The sequence below is a fragment of the Ranitomeya imitator genome, chromosome 5, assembly GCF_032444005.1.
Source record: "Ranitomeya imitator isolate aRanImi1 chromosome 5, aRanImi1.pri, whole genome shotgun sequence".
Taxonomy (NCBI): Eukaryota; Metazoa; Chordata; class Amphibia; order Anura; family Dendrobatidae; genus Ranitomeya; species Ranitomeya imitator.
Window position 1 is genome coordinate 449,000,354 of NC_091286.1, and position 23,868 is coordinate 449,024,221.

At 42.3% G+C, this 23,868-nt stretch overlaps 1 protein-coding gene across 17 annotated transcripts in view; it reads left to right on the top strand.

Annotated features, from left to right (window-relative positions):
• Positions 1-23,868, top strand: part of DLG1 (discs large MAGUK scaffold protein 1) — a 348,066-nt gene that overhangs the window by 54,862 nt on the left and 269,336 nt on the right. For 3 of the 17 annotated variants that reach the window (XM_069727209.1, XM_069727211.1, XM_069727212.1), the window contains exon 1: positions 16,289-16,832. The exons of 12 other annotated variants lie outside the window; for them this stretch is intronic. In XM_069727209.1, coding sequence (XP_069583310.1) covers positions 16,803-16,832 — 30 coding nt within the window. In that variant the 5' untranslated portion in view covers positions 16,289-16,802. Of the gene's footprint in view, positions 1-16,284; positions 16,833-23,868 lie in introns of those variants that run through there. 2 more of the 17 variants (XM_069727216.1, XM_069727217.1) reach the window with 1 other exon arrangement.

Below are 23,868 nucleotides of genomic sequence, written 5' to 3' on the forward strand. Positions count from 1 at the left end.
GAAAAGTAAAATCTTTTTTTTTTTTTCTCTTCAAGATTGCTTTAAGCCCTTAGTGACGGAGCCAAATTTTAAAAATCCGTGTCAATTTATGTGATAATAACTCTGAAACGCTTTGACAAATTCCAGTGATTTTGAGAATGTTTTTTCGTGACACATTATACTTTATGATAATGGTAAATTTAGGCTGATATGTTTTGTGTTTATTTATAAAAAAAAATTCAGAAATTTGACAAATGTAAAAAAAGCAATTTTCAAACTTTGAATGATTTATCCCTTTAACCCCTTTACCCCCAAGGGTGGTTTGCACGTCAATGACCAGGCCAATTTTTACAATTCTGACCACTGTCCCTTTATGAGGTTATAACTCTGGAACGCCTCAACGGATCCTGGAGATTCTGACATTGTTTTCTTGTGACATATTGTACTTCATGATAGTGGTAAAATTTATTTGATAGTACCTGCGTTTATTTGTGAAAAAAACGGAAATTTGGCAAAAATTATGAAAATTTCGCAATTTTCAAACTTTGAATTTTTATCCAATTAAATCACAGAGATATGTCACACAAAATACTTAATAAGTAACATTTCCCACATGTCTACTTTACATCAGCACAATTTTGGAACCAAAATTTTTTTTTGTTAGGGAGTTATAAGGGTTAAAAGTTGACCAGCAATTTCTCATTTTTACAACACCATTTCTTTTTTTAGGGACCACATCTCATTTGAAGTCATTTTGAGGGGTCTAAATGATAGAAAATACCCAAGTGTGACACCATTCTAAAAACTGCACCCCTCAAGGTGCTCAAAACCACATTCAAGAAGTTTATTAACCCTTCAGGTGTTTAATAGGAATTTTTGGAATGTTTAAATAAAAATGAACATTTAACTTTTTTTCACTAAAAATTTACTTTAGCTCCAATTTGTTTTATTTTACCAAGGGTAACAGGAGAAAATGGACCCCAAAAGTTGTTGTCCAATTTGTCCTGAGTACGCTGATACCCCATATGTGACAGTAAACCACTGTTTGGGCACATGGCAGAGCTCGGAAGGGAAGGAGCGCCATTTGACTTTTCAATGCAAAATTGACAGGAATTGAGATGGGACGCCATGTTGCGTTTGGAGAGCCCCTGATGTGCCTAAACATTGAAACCCCCCACAAGTGACACCATTTTGGAAAGTAGACCCCCTAAGGAACTTATCTAGAGGTGTGGTGAGCACTTTGACCCACCAAGTGCTTCACAGAAGTTTATAATGCAGAACCGTAAAAATAAAAAATCATATTTTTGCACAAAAATTATATTTTTGACCCAAATTTTTTATTTTTCCAAGGGTTAGAGAAGAAATTGGACCTCAAAAGTTGTTGTTCAATTTGTCCTGATACGCTGATACCCCATATGTGGGGGGTAAACCACTGTTTGGGCACATGGTAGAGCTCGGAAGGGAAGGAGCACCGTTTGACTTTTCATGCCAAAATTGACAGGAATTGAGATGGGACACCATGTTGCATTTGGAGAGCCACTGATGTGCCTAAACATTGAAACCCCCCGCAAGTGACACCATTTTGGAAAGTAGACCCCCTAAGGAACTTATCTGGATGTGTGGTGAGCACTTTGACCCACCAAGGGCTTCACAGAAGTTTATAATGCAGAGCCATAAAAATAAAACAAAAGTTTTTTCCCACAAAAATTATTTTTTAGCCCCCAGTTTTGTATTTTCCCTAAGGTAACAGGAGAAATTGGACCCCAAAAGTTGTTGTCCAATTTGTCCTGAGTACGCTGATACCCCATATGTGGCGGGGGAACCACCATTTGGGCGCATGGGAGGGCTCGGAAGGGAAGGAGCGCCATTTCGAATGCAGACTTAGATGGAATGGTCTGCAGGCGTCACATTGCATTTGCAGAGCCCCTAATGTACCTAAACAGTAGAAACACCCCACAAGTGACACCATTTTGGAAAGTAGGCCCCCTAAGGAACTCATCTAGATGTGTTGTGAGAACTTTGAACCCCCAAGTGTTTCACTACAGTTTATAACGCAGAGCCGTGAAAATAAAAAATCTTTTTGTTTTCCCACAAAAATTATTTTTTAGCCCCCAGTTTTGTATTTTCCCAAGGGTAACAGGAGAAATTGGACACCAAAAGTTGTTGTCCTATTTGTCCTGAGTACGCTGATACTGCATATGTTGGGGTAAGCCCCTGTTTGGGCACACGGGAGAGCTCGGAAGGGAAGGAGCACTGTTTTACTTTTTCAACGCAGAATTGGCTGGAATTAAGATCGGACGCCATGTCATGTTTGGAGAGCCCCTGATGTGCCTAAATAGTGGAAACCCCCCAATTATAACTAAAACCCTAATCCAAACACACCCCTAACCCTAATTCCAACGGTAACCCTAACCACACCTCTAACCCTGACACACCCCTAACCCTAATCCCAACCCTATTCCCAACTGTAAATGTAATCTAAACCCTAACCCTAACTTTAGCCCCAACCCTAACCCTAGCCCTAACCCTAGCCCTAACCATAACCCTAGCCCTAATCCCAACTGTAAATGTAATCTAAACCCTAACCCTAACTTTAGCCCCAACCCTAACTGTAGCCCCAACCCTAGCCCCAACCCTAGCCCTAACCCTAGCCCTAACCCTAGCCCTAACCCTAGCCCTAACCCTAGCCCTAACCCTAGCCCTAATCCTAGCCCTAATCCTAGCCCTAACTCTAGCCCTAACCGTAAACCTAACCCTAAACCTAACCCTAACCCTAGCCCTAATCCTAACCCTAGCCCTAACCTTAGCCCTAATGGGAAAATGGAAATAAATACATTTTTTTTATTTTTCCATAACTAAGGGGGTGATGAAGGGGGGTTTGATTTACTTTTATAGCGAGTTTTTTAGCGGATTTTTATGATTGGCAGCCGTCACACACTGAAAGACCCTTTTTATTGCAAAAAATATTTTTTGCGTTACCACATTTTGAGAGCTATAATTTTTCCATATTTTGGTCCACAGAGTCATGTGAGGTCTTGTTTTTTGCGGGACGAGTTGACGTTTTTATTGGTAACATTTTCAGGCACGTGACATTTTTTGATCGCTTTTTATTCCGATTTTTGTGAGGAAGAATGACCAAAAACCAGCTATTCATGAATTTCTTTTGGGGGAGGCGTTTATACCGTTCCGCGTTTGGTAAAATTGATAAAGCAGTTTTATTCTTCGGGTCAGTACGATTACAGCGACACCTCATTTATATCATTTTTTTATGTTTTGGCGCTTTTATACGATAAAAACTATTTTACAGAAAAAATAATTATTTTTGCATCGCTTTATTCTGAGGACTATAACTTTATTTTTTTGCTGATGATGCTGTATGGCGGCTCGTTTTTTGTGGGACAAGATGACGTTTTCAGCGGTACCATGGTTAGTTATATCTGTCTTTTTGATCGCGTGTTATTCCACTTTTTGTTCGGCGGTATGATAATAAAGCGTTGTTTTTTGCCTCGTTTTTTTTTTTTTTTTCTTACGGTGTTTACTGAAGGGGTTAACTAGTGGGCCAGTTTTATAGGTCGGGTCGTTACGGACGCAGCGATACTAAATATGTGCACTTTTATTGTTTTTTTTTTTTTTATTTAGATGAAGAAATGTATTTATGGGAATAATAATTTTTTTTTTTTTTCATTATTTAGGAATATTTTTTTTTATTTTTTTTTACACATTTGGAAATTTTTTTTTTACTTTGTCCCAGGGGGGGACATCACAGATCAGTGATCTGACAGTTTGCACAGCACTCTGTCAGATCACTGATCTGACATGCAGCGCTGCAGCCTTCACAGTGCCTGCTCTGAGCAGGCTCTGTGAAGCCACCTCCCTCCCTGCAGGACCCGGATCCGCGGCCATCTTGGATCCGGGCCTGGAGCAGGGAGGGAGGGAGGGAGGTAAGACACTCGCAGCAACGCGATCACATCGCGTTGCTGCGGGGGGCTCAGGGAAGCACACAGGGAGCCCCCTCCCTGCGCGATGCTTCCCTGCACCGCCGGCACATCGCGATCATCTTTGATCGCGGTGTGCCGGGGGTTAATGTGCCGGGGGCGGTCCGTGACCGCTCCTGGCACATGGTGCCGGATGTCAGCTGCGATAAGCAGCTGACACCCGGCCGTGATCGGCGGCGCTCCCCCCGTGAGCGCTGCCGATCGCTATGACGTACTATCCCGTCCAGGGTCAGATAAGCCCAGGGCACCTCGACGGGATAGTACGTCTAAGGTCACAGAGGGGTTAATTCAGATAGTCATACCATAGCAAAACATTAATAAATAATATTTCCTACAAGTCTGCTTTATATCAGCAACATTTGTAAAATGTTTTATTTTGTTAGCATTTTAGGAGGTTTAAAAATGTAGCAGTAATTTTTCATTTTTTCATGGAAATTTACAAAATTATTTTTTTTAGGGACCCATCCATGTTTGAAGTGACTTTAGGGGTCCTATATATTGGTAAACCCCCCAAAGTGATACCATTTTAAAAAACAGCACCCCTAGAAATATTAAAATCTGCAGTCGCGTAGTTTATTAACCCTTCAGGTGATTTTCAGGAATTAATGCAAAGTGACATGAGAGAATTAAAAAGTATATTTTTACCACCTAAATGTTGCTGACTTTTGCACAGGCCACTGGTACCGGCAGACTAAGGCGGCTATTTTGTCGTGAATTGCCATGGCAAACATCAGGACCACACAATCGTGATCTCAGGGTGCCGATGGGGATAAAGAGGGAGATGCCACACTTTTTTAAACATTTATATGATGGTCATTAGTGACAGCAGTATCTAAGGGGTTAAACGGCTATGGACAGTGACAACGGACAGTGCCAACACTGATCGTGGCTGATGCTGCAAGTTGTCAGCTATAGAGTACAGCCAACAGCTGCTGGATTGTCACCTGTATGGGATGCTATTCTCTTATGTCTCAGGTCAGTTAAAAGATGTATTGGCGGTCATTAAGGGGTTAATTTCTGTGAAACAAATGAAGGCTTAATAAACTTATTGAATGTGGTTTCCAGCACTTTGAGGGGTGCAGGTTTTAAAAGTCACTTTTGGGAATTTTCTGTCACATAGGCCCCTCAGTCATTTCAAATATGAAAAAAAACAAGAAATTGCCGATTAACTTTTAACCCTTCTACCTTCCTAACAAAAACAAATTGTTTCCAAAATGACGCTGGTGTAAAGTAGACATGTAGGAAATGTTGTTTAACTATTTTCTGTGATATAATTAGCTGGATTAAAAGCAAAAAAATTAGTTTTGATGATTGCGACTTTTTTACATTTTCGTTAACATTATGATATTTTTACAAATAAATGCAAAAAATATTGACCTAAATTTACCACTAACATAAAGTACAATGTGTCAGGAAAAAAATCTCAGAATATCTGGGCTATGTGAAGTGTTCCACATCTATTACCACATAGTGATCAGAATTCTAAAATTGGGCCTGGTCAGAAAGTAAACACAGGCTGTAGGATGAAGGGTTAAAGGAAATCGGTCACCAGGATATTGACATGTAATCTGAGAGCTGCATGATGTACGGACACTGTGATGTGTCACTTACAGGACTACTTGTCATTTTGATAATCGCTGTTTTATCTGTTGCAGATCTAGCCATATAACCCCACCTGCACCATTGATTGCCACTTTCTGGGTACACTGTACATTTGCAGAAAGCTGCTAATATGTGATGGGGTCATAGAACAGGAGGACTACGTGTCAGTAGATAACTAATCTAGTGATTTTTTTGCTAATAAAAACGTGGTTTTATTGAAAACACACCAAGCAGACCAGTAAGTTACACATTGCTGGAATTGGGGTCTTTGCCCCTACATTGTGATGTGCTCCTATCCCAATAATCTGGTGACTGATTCCCTTTAAGTTCAGTAGTGCCAACCTCTTCCTGATTTTTTTTACAAGACTTAATAGGAACTTAGTTTTTTTGATTTCTTATTAAATATCAGGTGCGGTCATAGATTGTATCCATTTTTTGTTGTAGTAAGGGGAGGAGGAGTGCTTCAGAGAGTGCATACCTGCTCTGGTCCTGTTTGACAAATGTGCAGAGAGCCAAGGAGCACACGCCTATGAAAGCCTTGCACTGATTGTCTGCAGCTCTCTGCATTGCTGCACAGCTTGTCAGCCTAAACTACATAGTACCGTATACCACTTTTGGCTGTATTGATGCCACATCTTCTTTCTTGCGATATTAGATCAGAATCGTGCTTTTACAAATGTCAAATGAATAAAATGAATACGAATAGCAAAGTCCTACTGAAGATTTTTTCAAATTCACAGCATGGCCAATCTGACGCAAATTTCTGCCTTGGATTTCATCTTTTGCAGTAGCTGAAATCATTACTAAAACTGACATGTAGATATCTATGGTGGTTTAATGGCTGACTTACTGCTACTGTAAATTCAGGCCTCACAGCATGCTAGTAATTGAAAGCCGCTACTTCCTCCATACACTATAAGGCTGGGTGACATAGTGACCCCCAAGGTACTGCGACAAGCAAATCGCAAAACTCCAAGTGGTTCAGACTTTTTGCAACTTGCAGCGCGCGCGCGCGTGTGTGTGTTGCTGTATAGCCCCAAACTTACAGTTTCCGTAAATGTTCACGAAATTGAGTTTCTTTAGTGAGAAGCAAAAGAAAACAAATTTAAAGGGAACCTGTCAGCAGATTTTGCCGCTATAAAATGTGGCCACTGCCTTTCAGTGCTTATCTACACCATGTTCCAAATTATTATGCAAATTATATTTTTCTCAGATTTTCCAAAATGGTCAGTGCAAATGACAGTCAGTCTAATAAAAGTCATCACCCGTTAGAGTATACATCGAATTTTATTGAAGAAACCTCCCAATGATAACAGTATAATCTCCAAAATGAATAAAAACTCAAAATGCACTGTTCCAAATTATTAGGCACAGTAGAATTTCTAAACATTTGATATGTTTTAAAGAACTGAAAATGTTCATTTGTGGAATTTGCAGAATTAGGAGGTCACATTCACTGAACAAAACAGCTATTTAACTCCAAAACATCCTAACAGGCTAAGTTACATGTTAACATAGGAACCCTTCTTTGATATCACCTTCACAATTCTTGCATCCATTGAACTTGTGAGTTTTTGTAGAGTTTCTGCTTGTATTTCTTTGCATGAAGTCAGAATAGCCTCCCAGAGCTGCTGTTTTGATGTGAACTGCCTCCCACCCTCACAGATCTTGTGCTGGATGATACTCCAAAGGTTTTCTATAGGGTTGAGGTCGGGGAAGATGGTGGCCACACCATGAGTTTATCTCCTTTTTATGCCCATAGCAGCCAATGACTCAGAGGTATTCTTTGCAGCATGAGCTGGTGCATTGTCATGCATGAAGATGATTTTGCTCCTGAACGCACCTTTCGGCTTTTTAGACCATGGAACAAAGTTGTCAGTCATAAACTCTATATCCTTTGCAGAGGTCATTTTCACACCTTCAGGAACCTTAAAGGGCCCTTCCAGCTGTTTCCCCATGATTCCGGCCCAAAACATGACTCCTCCACCTCCTTGCTGATGTCGCATGTTGGGACATAGTGGCTATCCACCAACCATCACTACTCCATCCATCTGGACCATCCAGGGTTGCTCGTCACTCATCAGTAAGCAAGACTGTTGCAAATTAGTGTTCATGTATGTCTGGGCCCACTGCCACCGTTTCTGCTTGTGAACACTGTTTAGGGGTGGCCGAATAGTAGGTTTATGCACCACAGCAAGCCTTTGAAGGATCATACACCTTGAGGTTCGAGGGACTCCAGAGGCACCAGCAGCTTCAAATAACGGTTTGCTGCTTTGCAATGGTATTATGGCATCTGGTCTCTTAATCCAATGAATTTGTCTGGCAGAAACCTTCCTCATTATGCCTTTATCTGCATGAACTCTGTCTGTGCTCTGTTTCAGTCACAAATCTCTTCACAGTATACTGATCACTTTTAAGTTTTTGTGAAATAACTAATGTTTTCATACGTTGTCCAAGGCATTGCACTATTTAATTCTTTTCAGCAGCAGAGAGATCCTTTTTATTTCCCATATTGCTTGAAACCTGTGGCCTGCTTAATAATGTGGAACATCATTTTTAAGTAGCTGTCAGGTTCCCTTTAATTAGAATGTATAGTGCTCAATGCTTTACTTTTCCAATAGGTGTTTTAATTGCTATTTCATTAACATGCCTACTGATGTGTAAATTACACTTGAATGCAATAGGTGCAATTAAAGTGTATAAAATGTTAATTGGTTTTAACTTTTGCTGTGAATTTACTTATTGCCGTGGCTGTGAAAGTGTGAAAAGTGTAACATTGCAGATACTGAAGTATGTTAATTTCTCATGCATCTAGTTTAGATAGAATCCTGTTAAATGTAGTCTTTATGAAAACAGCCCTTGAAAAAATTGTGATCCAACACTGAGTATCTACTAGATATGGTATGTTTTAATTTTAAACATAATTTGTCTGTATGTATACATTTTTTTTAAAATAGGTTTCTACATTTCTTGTACGAAGACAAAACTATATTCTTTATTATATTCAGAGCTGCATTCAGTTCTGCTGTATTTATAATACAATAAAATTATTGGGATCAAATTGATTTCTTGATAGTGTCTTCATTACACTGCACACTGCAAATTCATTAACGAGAACCTGTCAGCAGGATTTAGCCTATAAACTAAAGGTATGGCCATAATGGTGCTGTGATGCTGTTTAATCTGATGCCTGATGTGAAGGGATCTGCTCAGTGGCTGCTGAATACTCACCCCATGAAATTTTCAGAAAATGACATCATCTGTGCTTCGTGGCAGGACGTGGAGTCAGGGTTTTCTTCTTCTTGTTCTCTGCCCCCAACCAGCCTCCTCTGTTTCTTGTGCAGGTCACTGATTATTCAGTGACCCGCTTCCTTTTTAAAATTATTTTTCAGCTGCCATCATTGTGTGGGCATCAAGTGCGTAGTGGGAACCAGAGTCCTGTGTGCAGGACTTCAATAAAATGGTGGCGCATGCACAGAACGAGATTTCAGAGCCAAAATCTCGATCTGTGCATGCGCCGCCATTGTATTGAAGTCCTGCACACAGGACGCTGACTCCACTGCTCACGAGCCACCCACACAATGATGGCAGCGGCGGCACAGAATTTGAAAAAGGAGGTAGGTGACTCCACAAGGAACAGAGGATGCTTGTGGGGGGGGGGGGGGGGGGGGGTAGGGAACCCAAATAAGACCCTACCCCCATGTCCTACCCTGAAGCACACAAGACATCATTTTCTGAAAACTTCATAACTTGAGTATCTTTCACAATTGGTGCAGAATCCAACCAGAGGAGCAGCACTTTTAGACCTAATACTATCTAATAGACCTGACAGAATAACAAATCTGCAGGTGGTTGGGCATTTAGGAAATAGCGACCACAATATTGTGCAGTTTCACCTGTCTTTCACTAGGGGGACTTGTCAGGGAGTCACAAAAACATTGAACTTTAGGAAGGCAAAGTTTGAACAGCTTAGAGATGCCCTTAATCTGGTAGACTGGGACAATATCCTCAGAAATGAGAATACAGATAATAAATGGGAAATGTTTAAGAACATCCTAAATAGGCAGTGTAAGCGGTTTATACCTTGTGGGAATAAAAGGACTAGAAATAGGAAAAACCCAATGTGGCTAAACAAAGAAGTAAGACAGGCAATTAACAGTAAAAAGAAAGCATTTGCACTACTAAAGCAGGATGGCACCATTGAAGCTCTAAAAAACTATAGGGAGAAAAATACTTTATCTAAAAAACTAATTAAAGCTGCCAAAAAGGAAACAGAGAAGCACATTGCTAAGGAGAGTAAAACTAATCCCAAACTGTTCTTCAACTATATCAATAGTAAAAGAATAAAAACTGAAAATGTAGGCCCCTTAAAAAATAGTGAGGAAAGAATGGTTGTAGATGACGAGGAAAAAGCTAACATATTAAACACCTTCTTCTCCACGGTATTCACGGTGGAAAATGAAATGCTAGGTGAAATCCCAAGAAACAATGAAAACCCAATATTAAGGGTCACCAATCTAACCCAAGAAGAGGTGCGAAACCGGCTAAATAAGATTAAAATAGATAAATCTCCGGGTCCGGATGGCATACACCCACGAGTACTAAGAGAACTAAGTAATGTAATAGATAAACCATTATTTCTTATTTTTAGTGACTCTATAGCGACAGGGTCTGTTCCGCAGGACTGGCGCATAGCAAATGTGGTGCCAATATTCAAAAAGGGCTCTAAAAGTGAACCTGGAAATTATAGGCCAGTAAGTCTAACCTCTATTGTTGGTAAAATATTTGAAGGGTTTCTGAGGGATGTTATTCTGGATTATCTCAATGAGAATAACTGTTTAACTCCATATCAGCATGGGTTTATGAGAAATCGCTCCTGTCAAACCAATCTAATCAGTTTTTATGAAGAGGTAAGCTATAGACTGGACCACGGTGAGTCATTGGACGTGGTATATCTCGATTTTTCCAAAGCGTTTGATACCGTGCCGCACAAGAGGTTGGTACACAAAATGAGAATGCTTGGTCTGGGGGAAAATGTGTGTAAATGGGTTAGTAACTGGCTTAGTGATAGAAAGCAGAGGGTGGTTATAAATGGTATAGTCTCTAACTGGGTCGCTGTGACCAGTGGGGTACCGCAGGGGTCAGTATTGGGACCTGTTCTCTTCAACATATTCATTAATGATCTGGTAGAAGGTTTACACAGTAAAATATCGATATTTGCAGATGATACAAAACTATGTAAAGCAGTTAATACAAGAGAAGATAGTATTCTGCTACAGATGGATCTGGATAAGTTGGAAACTTGGGCTGAAAGGTGGCAGATGAGGTTTAACAATGATAAATGTAAGGTTATACACATGGGAAGAAGGAATCAATGTCACCATTACACACTGAATGGGAAACCACTGGGTAAATCTGACAGGGAGAAGGACTTGGGGATCCTAGTTAATGATAAACTTACCTGGAGCAGCCAGTGCCAGGCAGCAGCTGCCAAGGCAAACAGGATCATGGGGTGCATTAAAAGAGGTCTGGATACACATGATGAGAGCATTATACTGCCTCTGTACAAATCCCTAGTTAGACCGCACATGGAGTACTGTGTCCAGTTTTGGGCACCGGTGCTCAGGAAGGATATAATGGAACTAGAGAGAGTACAAAGGAGGGCAACAAAATTAATAAAGGGGATGGGAGAACTACAATACCCAGATAGATTAGCGAAATTAGGATTATTTAGTCTAGAAAAAAGACGACTGAGGGGCGATCTAATAACCATGTATAAGTATATAAGGGGACAATACAAATATCTCGCTGAGGATCTGTTTATACCAAGGAAGGTGATGGGCACAAGGGGGCATTCTTTGCGTCTGGAGGAGAGAAGGTTTTTCCACCAACATAGAAGAGGATTCTTTACTGTTAGGGCAGTGAGAATCTGGAATTGCTTGCCTGAGGAGGTGGTGATGGCGAACTCAGTCGAGGGGTTCAAGAGAGGCCTGGATGTCTTCCTGGAGCAGAACAATATTGTATCATACAATTATTAGGTTCTGTAGAAGGACGTAGATCTGGGTATTTATTATGATGGAATATAGGCTGAACTGGATGGACAAATGTCTTTTTTCGGCCTTACTAACTATGTTACTATGAGTATTCGGCAGCCACTGAGCAGATCCCTTCACATCAAGTATCAGATTAATCAACATCACAGCGTCGTTATGGCCATACCTTTAGTTTATGGGGCTAAATGCTGCTGAAAAGTTCTCCTTAAAGTAAACTTTGTGCGAACATTAAGTCAGCAGGGAATCCCAGAAGGATCCAGCTTTGATGGTGGCAGAATTATGAATGGACCTGGGGAGCTACAGGAGGGGGCTGTAAAAGAAAGCATAAAATTAATAATAAACGCTATAATTATACTTGCCCGTCCAGCGATGCGTCCTGCTGTCTCCCGGCCGCATCTGCTTCCGGGGCTGCTCATTACCTTCCGGCGGTCTTCACTGCACTCGGCAGTCTTCGTCTTTTTCCAGCAGTGTTCGTGCGGTGACAATCGGACAAGGTGATTTTCTGGATTCTTCTCATTTTGACTTTTAGGCCGGAGTCACACTACAGTGAGATACGGCCGAGTCTTGCAGGTTAAAACCAAGCTCTGGCACCGGCACTTCGGAGCGGAGCGTGCGGCCGCATAGCAATACATGGAGCCGCATGCTCCGCTCCGGAGTGCCAATGCCACAGCTTGTTTTTAACCTGTGAGACTCGGCCGTATCTCGCTGTAGTGTGACTGTGGCCTTAGTTGTGGTCTACCTAAGATGTCAACTACAGGCCTCTCTCATCTTTTTAAGTGGGAGAACTTGCACAATTGGTGGCTGACTGCATACCTTTTTTTCCCCCACTGTAAGTAGCACAAAAGTACAGAGCTTCCACTTTATAGAACACTTCTTTCCCACATAGTTTCCATCGTGGATGAGAGCCTAGACACAGAAGATATGGGAGCTTGTAGTGCCCATCCAGTTTCCTCATTTAGGCTCTGTTCACATCTGAGTTGTAGCCTTAGTTGCAGGTTCCAGTAAAAATAAGATGGGGTGAAGTGATGAAAACCCAATGGACACTATTAATCTGTGGGATCTTCTGGGTGCTATTGGTGTCTGTCATGAGGCAGAGCCTCTACTACAATGGAGTAGAATAATGGAAATCAAGATGGGAAGTGAGCCTCAGTACAGTACATGGACCATGAGACGAAGTTAAAGGATAAGGAACCCTTTCTTTACATCAAAACAGTGAGCAATATGGTGCTGCTTCCCCAGAAAACTCTGTATTAGGCTATGTGCCCACGCTGCGTCCTGCTGTGTGGATTTTTCCGCACTGATTTTGATAAATCCGCAGGGCAAAATCACTGCGTTTTTCCTGCGGATTTATCGCGGATTTTCAGTGGATTTTCCGTGGTTTTTGTGCGGATTCTACTTTGGTTTTACACCTGCGGTTTTTTAATATGGAGCAGGCGTTTCCACGTGTTTTTTTCCGCAGCATGTGCACAGCGGTTTTTGTTTTCCATAGGTTAACATGGTACTATACACCGCATGGAAAACTGCTGCGGATCCGCCGTAAAAACCGCAACGTGTGCACATAGCCTAAGCCTGATAAAACGTTTGTATTTATTTTTTTTTAAAGTCCTTTTTCTTTTTATTTGTTAACTTCTTATGCTTTAAATTGTTCAAATTGGGCAAGCTCAATAATGCTCTTTATATTTTTTACTTTGACCCACTTTGTGTTTTCATAGTGCAAAATTAATACATTTCTCAAAATTTGCACCTAAATTCCTGGCAGGGCTGGGGGGACCCACTCGCCATCAGGGACACCGGTGTGCTATGGGAGCCGGTTACCAGCTCCCTCGAGAGGGCCCTCAGCCTTCTCAGGTCTTTGGTACTTGCGATACTTCCCTCTCCCCGTTCCTGAGCTGCGGCGTCTTCTGCGTCTTTTGACTCTGACATTTCAGGTCAGGGACGCGATGACATCACGTCTGTGCGCCCTCTGCCTGAACAGTCAGTGCAGAGAGCTGGAAGATGGCGACGCTAAGGAGTCCAGAGCAGAGTAGCAGCCAGCAAGGAGAGGTGTTTTAATTTTTTTGTTTTTTTTAAATGTTAGAAGCATTATATGGAGCATCATATGGGGCCATCATATACTGGAGCATCATATGGCGCCCATCATATTCTGTAGCATCATGTGGGGCCCATCATATACTGGAGCATCATATGGCGCCCATCATATTCTGTAGCATCATGTGGGGCCCATAATATACTGGAGCATCATATGGCGCCCATCATATTCTGTAGCATCATGTGGGGCCCATAATATACTGGAGCATCATATGGCGCCCATCATATTCTGTAGCATCATGTGGGGCCCATAATATACTGGAGCATCATATGGCGCCCATCATATTCTGTAGCATCATGTGGGGCCCATAATATACTGGAGCATCATATGGCGCCCATCATATTCTGTAGCATCATGTGGGGCCCATAATATACTGGAGCATCATATGGCGCCCATCATATTCTGTAGCATCATGTGGGGCCCGTAATATACTGGAGCATCATATGGCGCCCATCATATTCTGTAGCATCATGTGGGGCCCATAATATACTGGAGCATCATATGGTGCCCATCATATTCTGTAGCATCATGTGGGGCCCATAATATACTGGAGCATCATATGGCGCCCATCATATTCTGTAGCATCATGTGGGGCCCGTACTATACTGGAGCATCATATGGTGCCCATTATGTGCTGGAGCATTATATGGGACCCATTTTACATGGAGCATTGTATCGGGCCCATTATATTGTATGGAGCATTATATGGGGTTCATTATTCTGTATGAGGGACTGACTATACTGTCTGGATTTTGAGCTATAGTTATCACTCATGTAATGTAAGAAATAAGTGGAATCTTTGGCATTGTACTGTATCTATGTTTTCCTGCTGTATCTGGGCATCATGATTTGTGGTATGTGCTAAAGGGGCCTACTGAGGCTCTTGCGCCCGGGGCCCACGAAAACTAGGAGCTGCCCCTGACACCTGGCGTACATAAAACCAATAGGGGGTGGACAGGAATATGTTTGTGACAAATTGTGCTACTTTTTAAAAAGTCACAATTAATGAAGTGAAAACATCTGCAATACAAAAACACTACCCACAAAAATCTTAAAAACAAACAGATGAACACATAAAATAGGCTTTAAAAAAGGCATGCCCTAAAAATATTAGAGGCGAATGAGGAACTAATGAAAAATGTCAAAAATGACTCTCTAAACAGGTGCAGATGCAACAGTTGAGCCAGTCCCTATATCTTTTTTCCTGGCCATAAAAAAAAATCTACTTGTTCTTTTTCATTTATAATATGATACAAGGAAGATGTCAGGAAGTGTTTGCAGAGAGATGAGTGGAAGTGCTTACATAGAAGACAAAGGAGCATAGGGTATGTGCACACGATGCAGATTTAGTGCAGAACTGCAGCAGATTTTTCTGCAGCAGAAACGCAGCAGAACTGCACTGTGATTTACAGTACAATGTAAATCAATGTGAAAAAAAAAAGCTGTGCACATGGTGCAGAGAAATCTGCGCAGAAACGCTGCAGATTTCAAAGAAGTGCATGTCACTTCTTTTGTGCAGTTCTGCAGCGTTTCTGCACCCCTCCATGATAAAAATCCATTGGTAAAAAACGCATCAAAAACGGACAAAAAACGCACCTGCGGATTCTGCCAGGAGATGCAGATTGAGGGTATGTGCACACATACAGGTTTTTTCGCGCTAAAAACGCTATAAAAACTCATTAAAAACGCATACATTATGCATTCTATCATTTAGAATGTATTCTGCATGTTTTGTGCACATGGATGCGTTTTTTTTCTGCGAAAAAAACGCATCGTGGTAAAAAAATGAGCATGTTCATTATTTTTGCGGATTTTCTGCGTCAAAAACGCGTCAAAATCGCGGTAAAAACGCATGCGGATTTCTGGCAGAAATGTCTGGTTTTTGTCAGGAAAATTTCTGCAAGAAATCCTGACGTGTGCACATACCCTTAGTGCAGATTTTATGCAGAAAATTCTGCACCAAATCTGCATCGTGTGCACACAGCCTAATGCCAAAATAAGGGCATTAATAATTTTTATTAACTCCTTGCTTGCCAGCTTTAGTTCTTGTTGCATTAGGCAGGTGCCGCCGTAGGTGATGATGATCCTAGAGAAGGAATGTCGGGCTCTGTTAGTAGACATTGCTTTGGACCGGCACCAGTCTATCTGATGGCGACCACCAGCCTGGAGCTAACGGGCACACCGTGCTAGGTTTCTACCTCCATTATGGAGCAATGCCAGCTGGGTGACTTGACTTTGTGACTGCAGCTACCAATTTTTATTCTGCCATTGACTTTTTGTTCTGATAGTTGGTGGGCCTTTCAGAACCTGGAAGGGGATTCTTATTTCTTAGCTATATCTGATATTTAGTGTTAAAGACTGTGGATGCTTAGTGTGTTCTCATCTGGATGGGGTGGTAAAAATCATCATTTTTTTATAGTAGGAAAGCGAAGGGGATAGTTGCTCAGTATATACTGTACTTTATCTACATGGGAACTGCTGTGACTTGAAGTACTACACGCTCCCCTCCTCAGAGCTGCACATGGAATATTCCATTCATTCTGGCCAAGAAAGTCATTGATCTTCAGGCTGCAGAAGCAGGGATGCTTAGATAGTGATCTTTTATATTCGGGAGTAGTTTTCTCCCTGTGTCTACATGGACACGAAGTCGTTCACCTTATTTCTGAAGATGCATTATTTATCAGGACGTGCTAGATCGCAGCTTATTTTATATGGTGTTTCAGCATATGACTCACTATGAACATCATGTCTCTAATTCTGTGAGAGGAGGAATTAATGAAGCCGTATTTAAACTGCTGTGGAAGAAACGCTGGAATACAACTTTCTGAGATCTTTTCAAGCTGCTTAAACATACACAGCTGAAAAATAGATGAGCTTTACAAGTCAGTCACTTGGCTCATGTCCTGTTCCAGGAGCTGCTGGGGGTCTCCTTTTCTATCTCCCTGCACCTTCCCAATCTTAATGGACTGCTGAAATTGGTGTCTGCTGTTGTGACTCTGGACGGTCATGCAGGATTTGGATAATGTGCTCTTCATTTTACCTACTTACCGTAAGTGGCAAGAATGTGTTGAACATGTGTGAACGATGGACTGCCTGTGCATTGTGACCACCAAGGTAAGCCGTAGGGATTATTTATGGCTTGTGTATGCAGTTTCCATTCAGAATTAGTTCTCATCTTGTCCCATTTTGCTATTATAGTGCTGACAGAAATGGATAAAAGGAATATATTTTAACTGATGTGTGATCCAGTAATTTCTAAGTTTATTTTTCAAATGGACCAAAGTAATTTAATTGTAAAAATCCAATGCTATACTAATATTTGCCTTCTAATTTTGGAGGTCTATAATGAAAGAACTTTGCTTTTGTCCATTTCTTTAAAGCTGCCCACAGCAATAATCTCTCCTCACACCTCCATACCATTATAATTTGGCTCCCTCTTGTGACACTGTTATGCTGCTATGACTGATGGAAATGTTCACCTAATGAGCACGTGCAAAAAAGGCAATGGTACGGCGTTAGACAAGGAAATGGGGAGACTGCTGATTTAGAAAAGGTTCTGTACAGCTTTAGTTACCGTACCTTTAATTTATAAATTGCAGATAAACTTCGAAGTGAATGTCTGCTACACACCAGGACAGTGAAGTGATAAGTGCACATGTAATATGTCTGTGTGAAGTATATGAAAAAACTAGCTCATGTTTTTGAGGGCAATTCTGCATTGTGCTTGGCTTTGGGCTCGTTCACACTAGTGTGTTATACACACATATGCACCACGGAGCGCGCACGTTCTCATTATAGCCAGTGTGACATGGCCAATTTTTTCCACAGAGGCCAATAGTCTGCATGGAAAAAAATCACGTTGTGCACTGTTCTGGTCCGATTTACAGACTAGTGCATGCAAATGGCACTCATCTCCTACACTCGTCTATTACACAGAGGAGCACACGGTGCTAGTCAGTCTTCTGACGTGCCTGGCCCATGGTTTTTGTACAGCTGTCTGAACATGGCCTTCCAGGAATACCAGGCATTTTGAAAACGGAACTAAAGCACCATTATATCCAAAAATCTACAAAGGCTTCTCTGTACATATGCCGATTTTAAGGGCAAAAACCAGGAGTGGATTTGAAACGAAAAGTAGAATGTTTTAGGGTATGTGCATACGATCAGGAATTGGCAGCGCTTTGGATGCAGCACATGCCTGCTGCGTCCAAAGTGCTGCCGGCTATTGAACGCAGGTGAATCTGCATGTGTTCCCTGAACCATGTGGATTCACCACGTACAATACATTGTGCGGGTGAAATTTTATCTTGTGGAGACTCACGTCTCAACAAGATAAATAGACATGCTGCTGTCTGGAGAGACGCACTGCATGTCCGTCTACGCAGGTGAGTTGAGGGCGTCTCTGGACGCATAGTGGGCATGGGCATTTTTGAAATCCCATCCACTATGCTGTAACATCTTGCCGCTTGGGTTGGACACTGCATAAATTCGCAGCATTCAACCCGCAGCGTTTACTGATCGTGTGCACATAGCCGAATACAACAAGTGACTTGTGTCATGATTTTTACAGTGATATTCTGGAATTACACCAAAAATACATAAGTTATGACACTACTTGAGAATTTCTGCCAACTCTCTGGTTGTACAAAGGTTGAATTTGATAATGTCTCACTTTTTTCTTCTTTCCAACCAATATACGGTAATTATAAATGACCATAATGTGTGAATATACCGAGAGTGTGTTTATTATGCTTATATAGCGCCGTTGTATTCTCTAACACTTTACACACATCATCATTATCCCCATTGGGGCTCACAATGTAAATTCCCTATCAGTGTGTATTTAGAGTGTGGAAGGAAATGAAGGAAACGCACACAAACATGGGGAGAACATGGAAACAACTTGCATATCTTGTCCTTCGTGGAATTTGAACACAGGACCCCAGCGCTGCGAGACTACAGTGTTGTGTTGCAGGTTTTGTTAATTGCAACCAAGTGGCTCTCAGCGCTGCACTACACAAGTACTACAGTGGTATTTTGTATGATGCTTAGCGGCTCTTGCCGGTTGCTGCAGCTTCTGTTGGGCTGCAGTACTCTGCAGTGGCCTCTACACTTGGCAGCAGATGCCCCTACTGAAGCAAATAACAGCTGATTGGCGGGTGTCATATCCCCACTGATCTCCTGTTGATGGTCTGTCCTGCAGTTAGGTTATCAATACCTATACCCAGAGAAACCCTTTAACGTTGTGGATGTCTATGCATTCTGCGTAAGTGATTTCTTCAGTGGAAATATCTGTAGTTTTCCTGTGCAAAATATTATGTTTAAAATGTCCTACAAAATGTTTGTGCATGTGCTATACTCCTTTCACTTATTTAGAAAAGTGTAAGCGCACTTGAATTGTCTTTATTTAAATAAACACTGATTCTATACCTGGTGAAACTCATTGTCACTAATATTATATGTGCCCACGATCAGTCAAAACCGCAGCGGCCAGATGTTCCAGCATAGTGTATGGGATTTCTTGAAATCTCATGTCCACTATGTGTGTGTGTGTGCGTGCACCTGTGGATTGCCCACGGAGACTGACGTGCAGCATGTCACTTTCTCTGGAGAGGCTAGTCTCTGCAACAGAAACTTCAACAATGCAATGTATTGGATTCGGTAAATACGCACGGTTCAGTGAACACATGCGGATTTACCTGGGCGATTAGAACTCTGCGTTTTGGATGCAGTGGAAAAAATGCTGCATCCAAAGCCCTGCAACTCCCTGAGCGTGGCAACGTACCATTATAGATTATGGGGATTCCACTGTCTTTGTTTTTTTTGTAGAATAAACTTTATTTTTTTCACCAGCGTTTTGGTATTGAAATGTAGATACAACTGTGCATCCTTGCCCTTGTGAACATGCTGATCTTTATACAAGTAGCTTTGCTGCCCTCCTCAGGATGGCTGAGCTAGCGAGTTCAGCACTTAATGAATTTCCATATGCCTTGCAGCAAAATTGCAGAATTTGTTTTGTTAACCTGCAGCATCTTTGATTTTTGGTTTTCTTTTGCATTTTGTAGAGAACTGTGAAGTGACAACTAAGCAAAAAATCTCTTCCTGTACCTCAAGTATCTAATATATACTATTCAATCTATATACCGGTACTCAACTATATACTCCGTTCATTGAAAAAGTATTCATGCCTCTTAAACCCTTCCACATTTCTTCATGTTATATCTATAAATTTAAATTTATTTTGTGACATACCTACACAAAGTAGCAAGTGTAAAGGAACTAATTAATGGTTTTCTAATTTACTTTAAAAATATACAAATCTGAAAATTGTGGCGTGCATTTGTATCCAGCCCTCCTGAGTCAATACTTTGTAGGACCACCTTTCTTTGCAGTCACTGCTACTTTTGGGGTATATCTCTACTAGCTTTGCACATGTAGAGGCTGACATTTTTACCCATTCTCTGCACACTAGCTTTAGCTCAGGGAGTTTGGATGCAGGAATCTATGAAAAACAGTTTAAGGCCATGTTCACACAGTGCGTTTTTTACTGCGGAACCACAGCGTTTTTGCCGCTGCGGTTCCGCAGCTGTTTTCCATGCAGGGTACAGTACAATGTACCCTATGGAAAACAGGAACCGCTGTGCACATGATCCTGAATTAAAAAAAAAAAGCCGCGCTGAATAGCTGCGGGAAAAAAGGAGCATGTCACTTCTTTTTTCGGAGCCGCAGCGGTTCTGCACCCATAGACCTCCATTGTGAGGTCAAACCCGCAGTAAAACCCGCAGATCAAAAATATATCTGCGGGTTTTATTGCGGTTTGTGGTGCCGAACCGCTGCAGCAGGAAGTGCGGGGAAGCGGGCGGAAGTGCGTGGGCGGAGTGTGGCTGCCCCGATCCCACCCCCCATGCTCCGATGCCCCCCCGTGCTCCGATGCCCCCTCCCCGTGCTCAGATGCCCCCCCCGTGCTCCGATGCCCCCCCGTGCCCTAATCTCCCCCCCTTATACTTACCCGGCCTCCCGGTGTCCGTCCAGCCGTCTTCTCCCTGGGCGCCGCCATCTTGCAAAATGGCGGGCGCATTCGCAGTGCGCCCGCCGAATCTGCCGGCCGGCAGATTCGTTCCAAAGTGCATTTTGATCACTGAGATATAACCGATCTCCGTGATCAAAATAAAAAAATAGTAAATGACACCCCCCCCCCCCCCTTTGTCACCCCCATAGGTAGGGACAATAAAAAAAATTAAGAATTTTTTTTTTTTTCCCACTAAGGTTAGAATAGGGTTAGGGGTAGGGTTAGGGTATTTTCAGCCATTTTAACCCTAAAAAAACTTCCTAGAAAACACACAGACTCTGCATAGAAAACTGCATAAAAAAAGGATCAAAAAACGCACCAAAAAAGGACCAAAAAAAGGACCTGCGTTTTCTGCCAAGAGCTGCGGTTTCAGTCCTGAAAAAAAAAGGATGTCAATCAGGAACGTGTGAACATACCCTAAGCCTTGCCACAGAGTCTCAGTGGGATTCAGGTCTGGGCTGTGACTGGGCGATTCACACACATGAATATGTTTTGATCTAAAACATTCCATTGTACGTCTGGCAATATGTTTAAGGTTGTTGTCCTGCTGAAAGGTGAATCAATGCCCCGGTCTCAAGTCTTTTGCTGCTTCGAATAGGTTTTCCTCCAGTATTTAACTCCATATATATTCCCATCAACTCTGACCAGCTTCCCTGTCCCTGCTGAAGAAAAGAATCCTCACAGCATGATGCTGCCACCAATATGTGCGAAGGTGGGGATAGTGTTTTCAGGGTGACCCACATGGCATTTTGCGTTTAGCCCAAAAGGTTCCACATTGGTCTCATCTGACCAGAGCACCTTCTGTCACATACTAGCTGTGTCATAGTAACATAGTTCGTAAGGCCGAAAAAAGACATTTGTCCATCCAGTTCAGCCTATATTCCATCATAATAAATCCCCAGATCTACGTCCTTCTACAGAACCTAATAATTGTATGATACAATATTGTTCTGCTCCAGGAAGACATCCAGGCCTCTCTTGAACCCCTCGACTGAGTTCGCCATCACCACCTCCTCAGGCAAGCAATTCCAGATTCTCACTGCCCTAACAGTAAAGAATCCTCTTCTATGTTGGTGGAAAAACCTTCTCTCCTCCAGACGCAAAGAATGCCCCCTTGTGCCCGTCAACTTCCTTGGTATAAATAGATCCTCAGCGAGATATTTGTATTGTCCCCTTATACTTATATATGGTTATTAGATCGCCCCTCAGTCGTCTTTTTTCTAGACTAAATAATCCTAATTTCGCTAATCTATCTGGGTATTGTAGTTCTCCCATCCCCTATATTAATTTTGTTGCCCTCCTTTGTACTCTCTCTAGTTCCATTATATCCTTCCTGAGCACCGGTGCCCAAAACTGGACACAGTACTCCATGTGCGGTCTAACTAGGGATTTGTACAGAGGCAGTATAATGCTCTCATCATGTGTATCCAGACCTCTTTTAATGCACCCCATGATCCTGTTTGCCTTGGCAGCTGCTGCCTGGCACTGGCTGCTCCAGGTAAGTTTATCATTAACTAGGATCCCCAAGTCCTTCTCCCTGTCAGATTTACCCAGTGGTGTCCCTGAATTGGCTTTTTGCAAGCGAGATCTCTTATGGCTTGCTTTCTTCTTGCCACTCTTCCATAACGGCCAAATTTGTGGAGTATATGACTAAGGCCGGGGTCACACTTAATGTATGGAAAATTGGTCCGAGTCTCCCTGCTGAGAGTCGCACAAGTGTTCTCCGTATGGTCATCCGTGTGTAATGCGTTTGCAATGCGATTTTTGCACCTATGTATCCGTATGGCATCCGTATGACGTGTGTGGGGTTTACATTTCTCACCGATTTTACCCAATTGAATTTAATGGCTCATTGGCCTGAAATGTGGAAAATGTGTGCGTATTTGTCGTAAGCTACACAGATTGTCAGTGTGGTGTCTGAGTTTTTCTCGCACCCATAGACTTGCATTGGCGAGTCTCGGACGATATACCTGTGCAATTGCAGCATGCTGCCATTTTACACGAATGTAGAATACGCCTGAGAAAAAAAAACGGTGATGTGAGCTGCCCCATAGATTAACACTGGTCCAAGTACTATGGAATGTTTTCTCGCATAGCACTCGTCCGCATTCTACAGTAGTGTGACCACAGCCTAATGGTTGTCCCGTGGACAAATTCTCCAATCTGAGCTGTGGATCTCTGCAACTCCTCAACAGTGACCATGGGCCTCTTGCTGCTTCTCTAATTAGTTTTGTTCTTGATTGGGATGTCAGTTTAGGTGGGCGGCCATGTCTTGATAGGTTTGTGGCTGTACCGTACTCTATCCATATATAAATGAATGATTTAACTGTCTTCCGTGAATTGTTGAGAGCTTAGGCTATTTTTTTTTTTTTTTATAGCCTTACCCTGCTTTACTCTTTGCTTTACTCTTTTCTACACTCTTTTCTACAACTTTATCCCTGACTTGTCTGGTACTTCTTTGGTTTTTATTGTGCTGTTTGATCCTTAATCCCTTCACATCAAAGCCTGTTTTCACCTCCCTGCCCAGGACAATTTTTACAGTTCTGACCAGTGTTCTTTTTTGTGATAACTCTGGAACGCTTCAATAGCTCCCACTGATTCGGAGATGGTTTTCTTGTGAAATATTGAACTTCATGATACTGATAAAATTTGTTCGGTGTGTCTCCCCTCTCCTCCGGTCAGTCTGTCATATCATACTCGCCTGCACCTGACGCGGTACCTACTTCTCCGATGGTCTCCGGGCGCCGGCAGCTCTTCCTGTGTTCAGCGGTCATGTGGTACCGCTCATTAAAGAAATGAATATGGACGCAGCTCCACTCCCATAGGGAGTGACCGCTGAACACAGGAACAAGCTGCCGGCCCCGGAGAGACCATCACATCAGAGAAGCATGGACGTGCTGACCGCACAAAGAGGGTGAGTATGACTGGGGAGGGTGAGCGTGCAATATTCGCCTGTCCCCTGTTCCACCGCCAGGCTCAGTCTTCTGCTTCCTCTGGCTATGACGTTCAGGCCAGAGGGCGCGATGACGTGTTTAGTGTGCGCCCTTTGCCTGAACAGTCACTGCAGAGAGCTGGAAGACA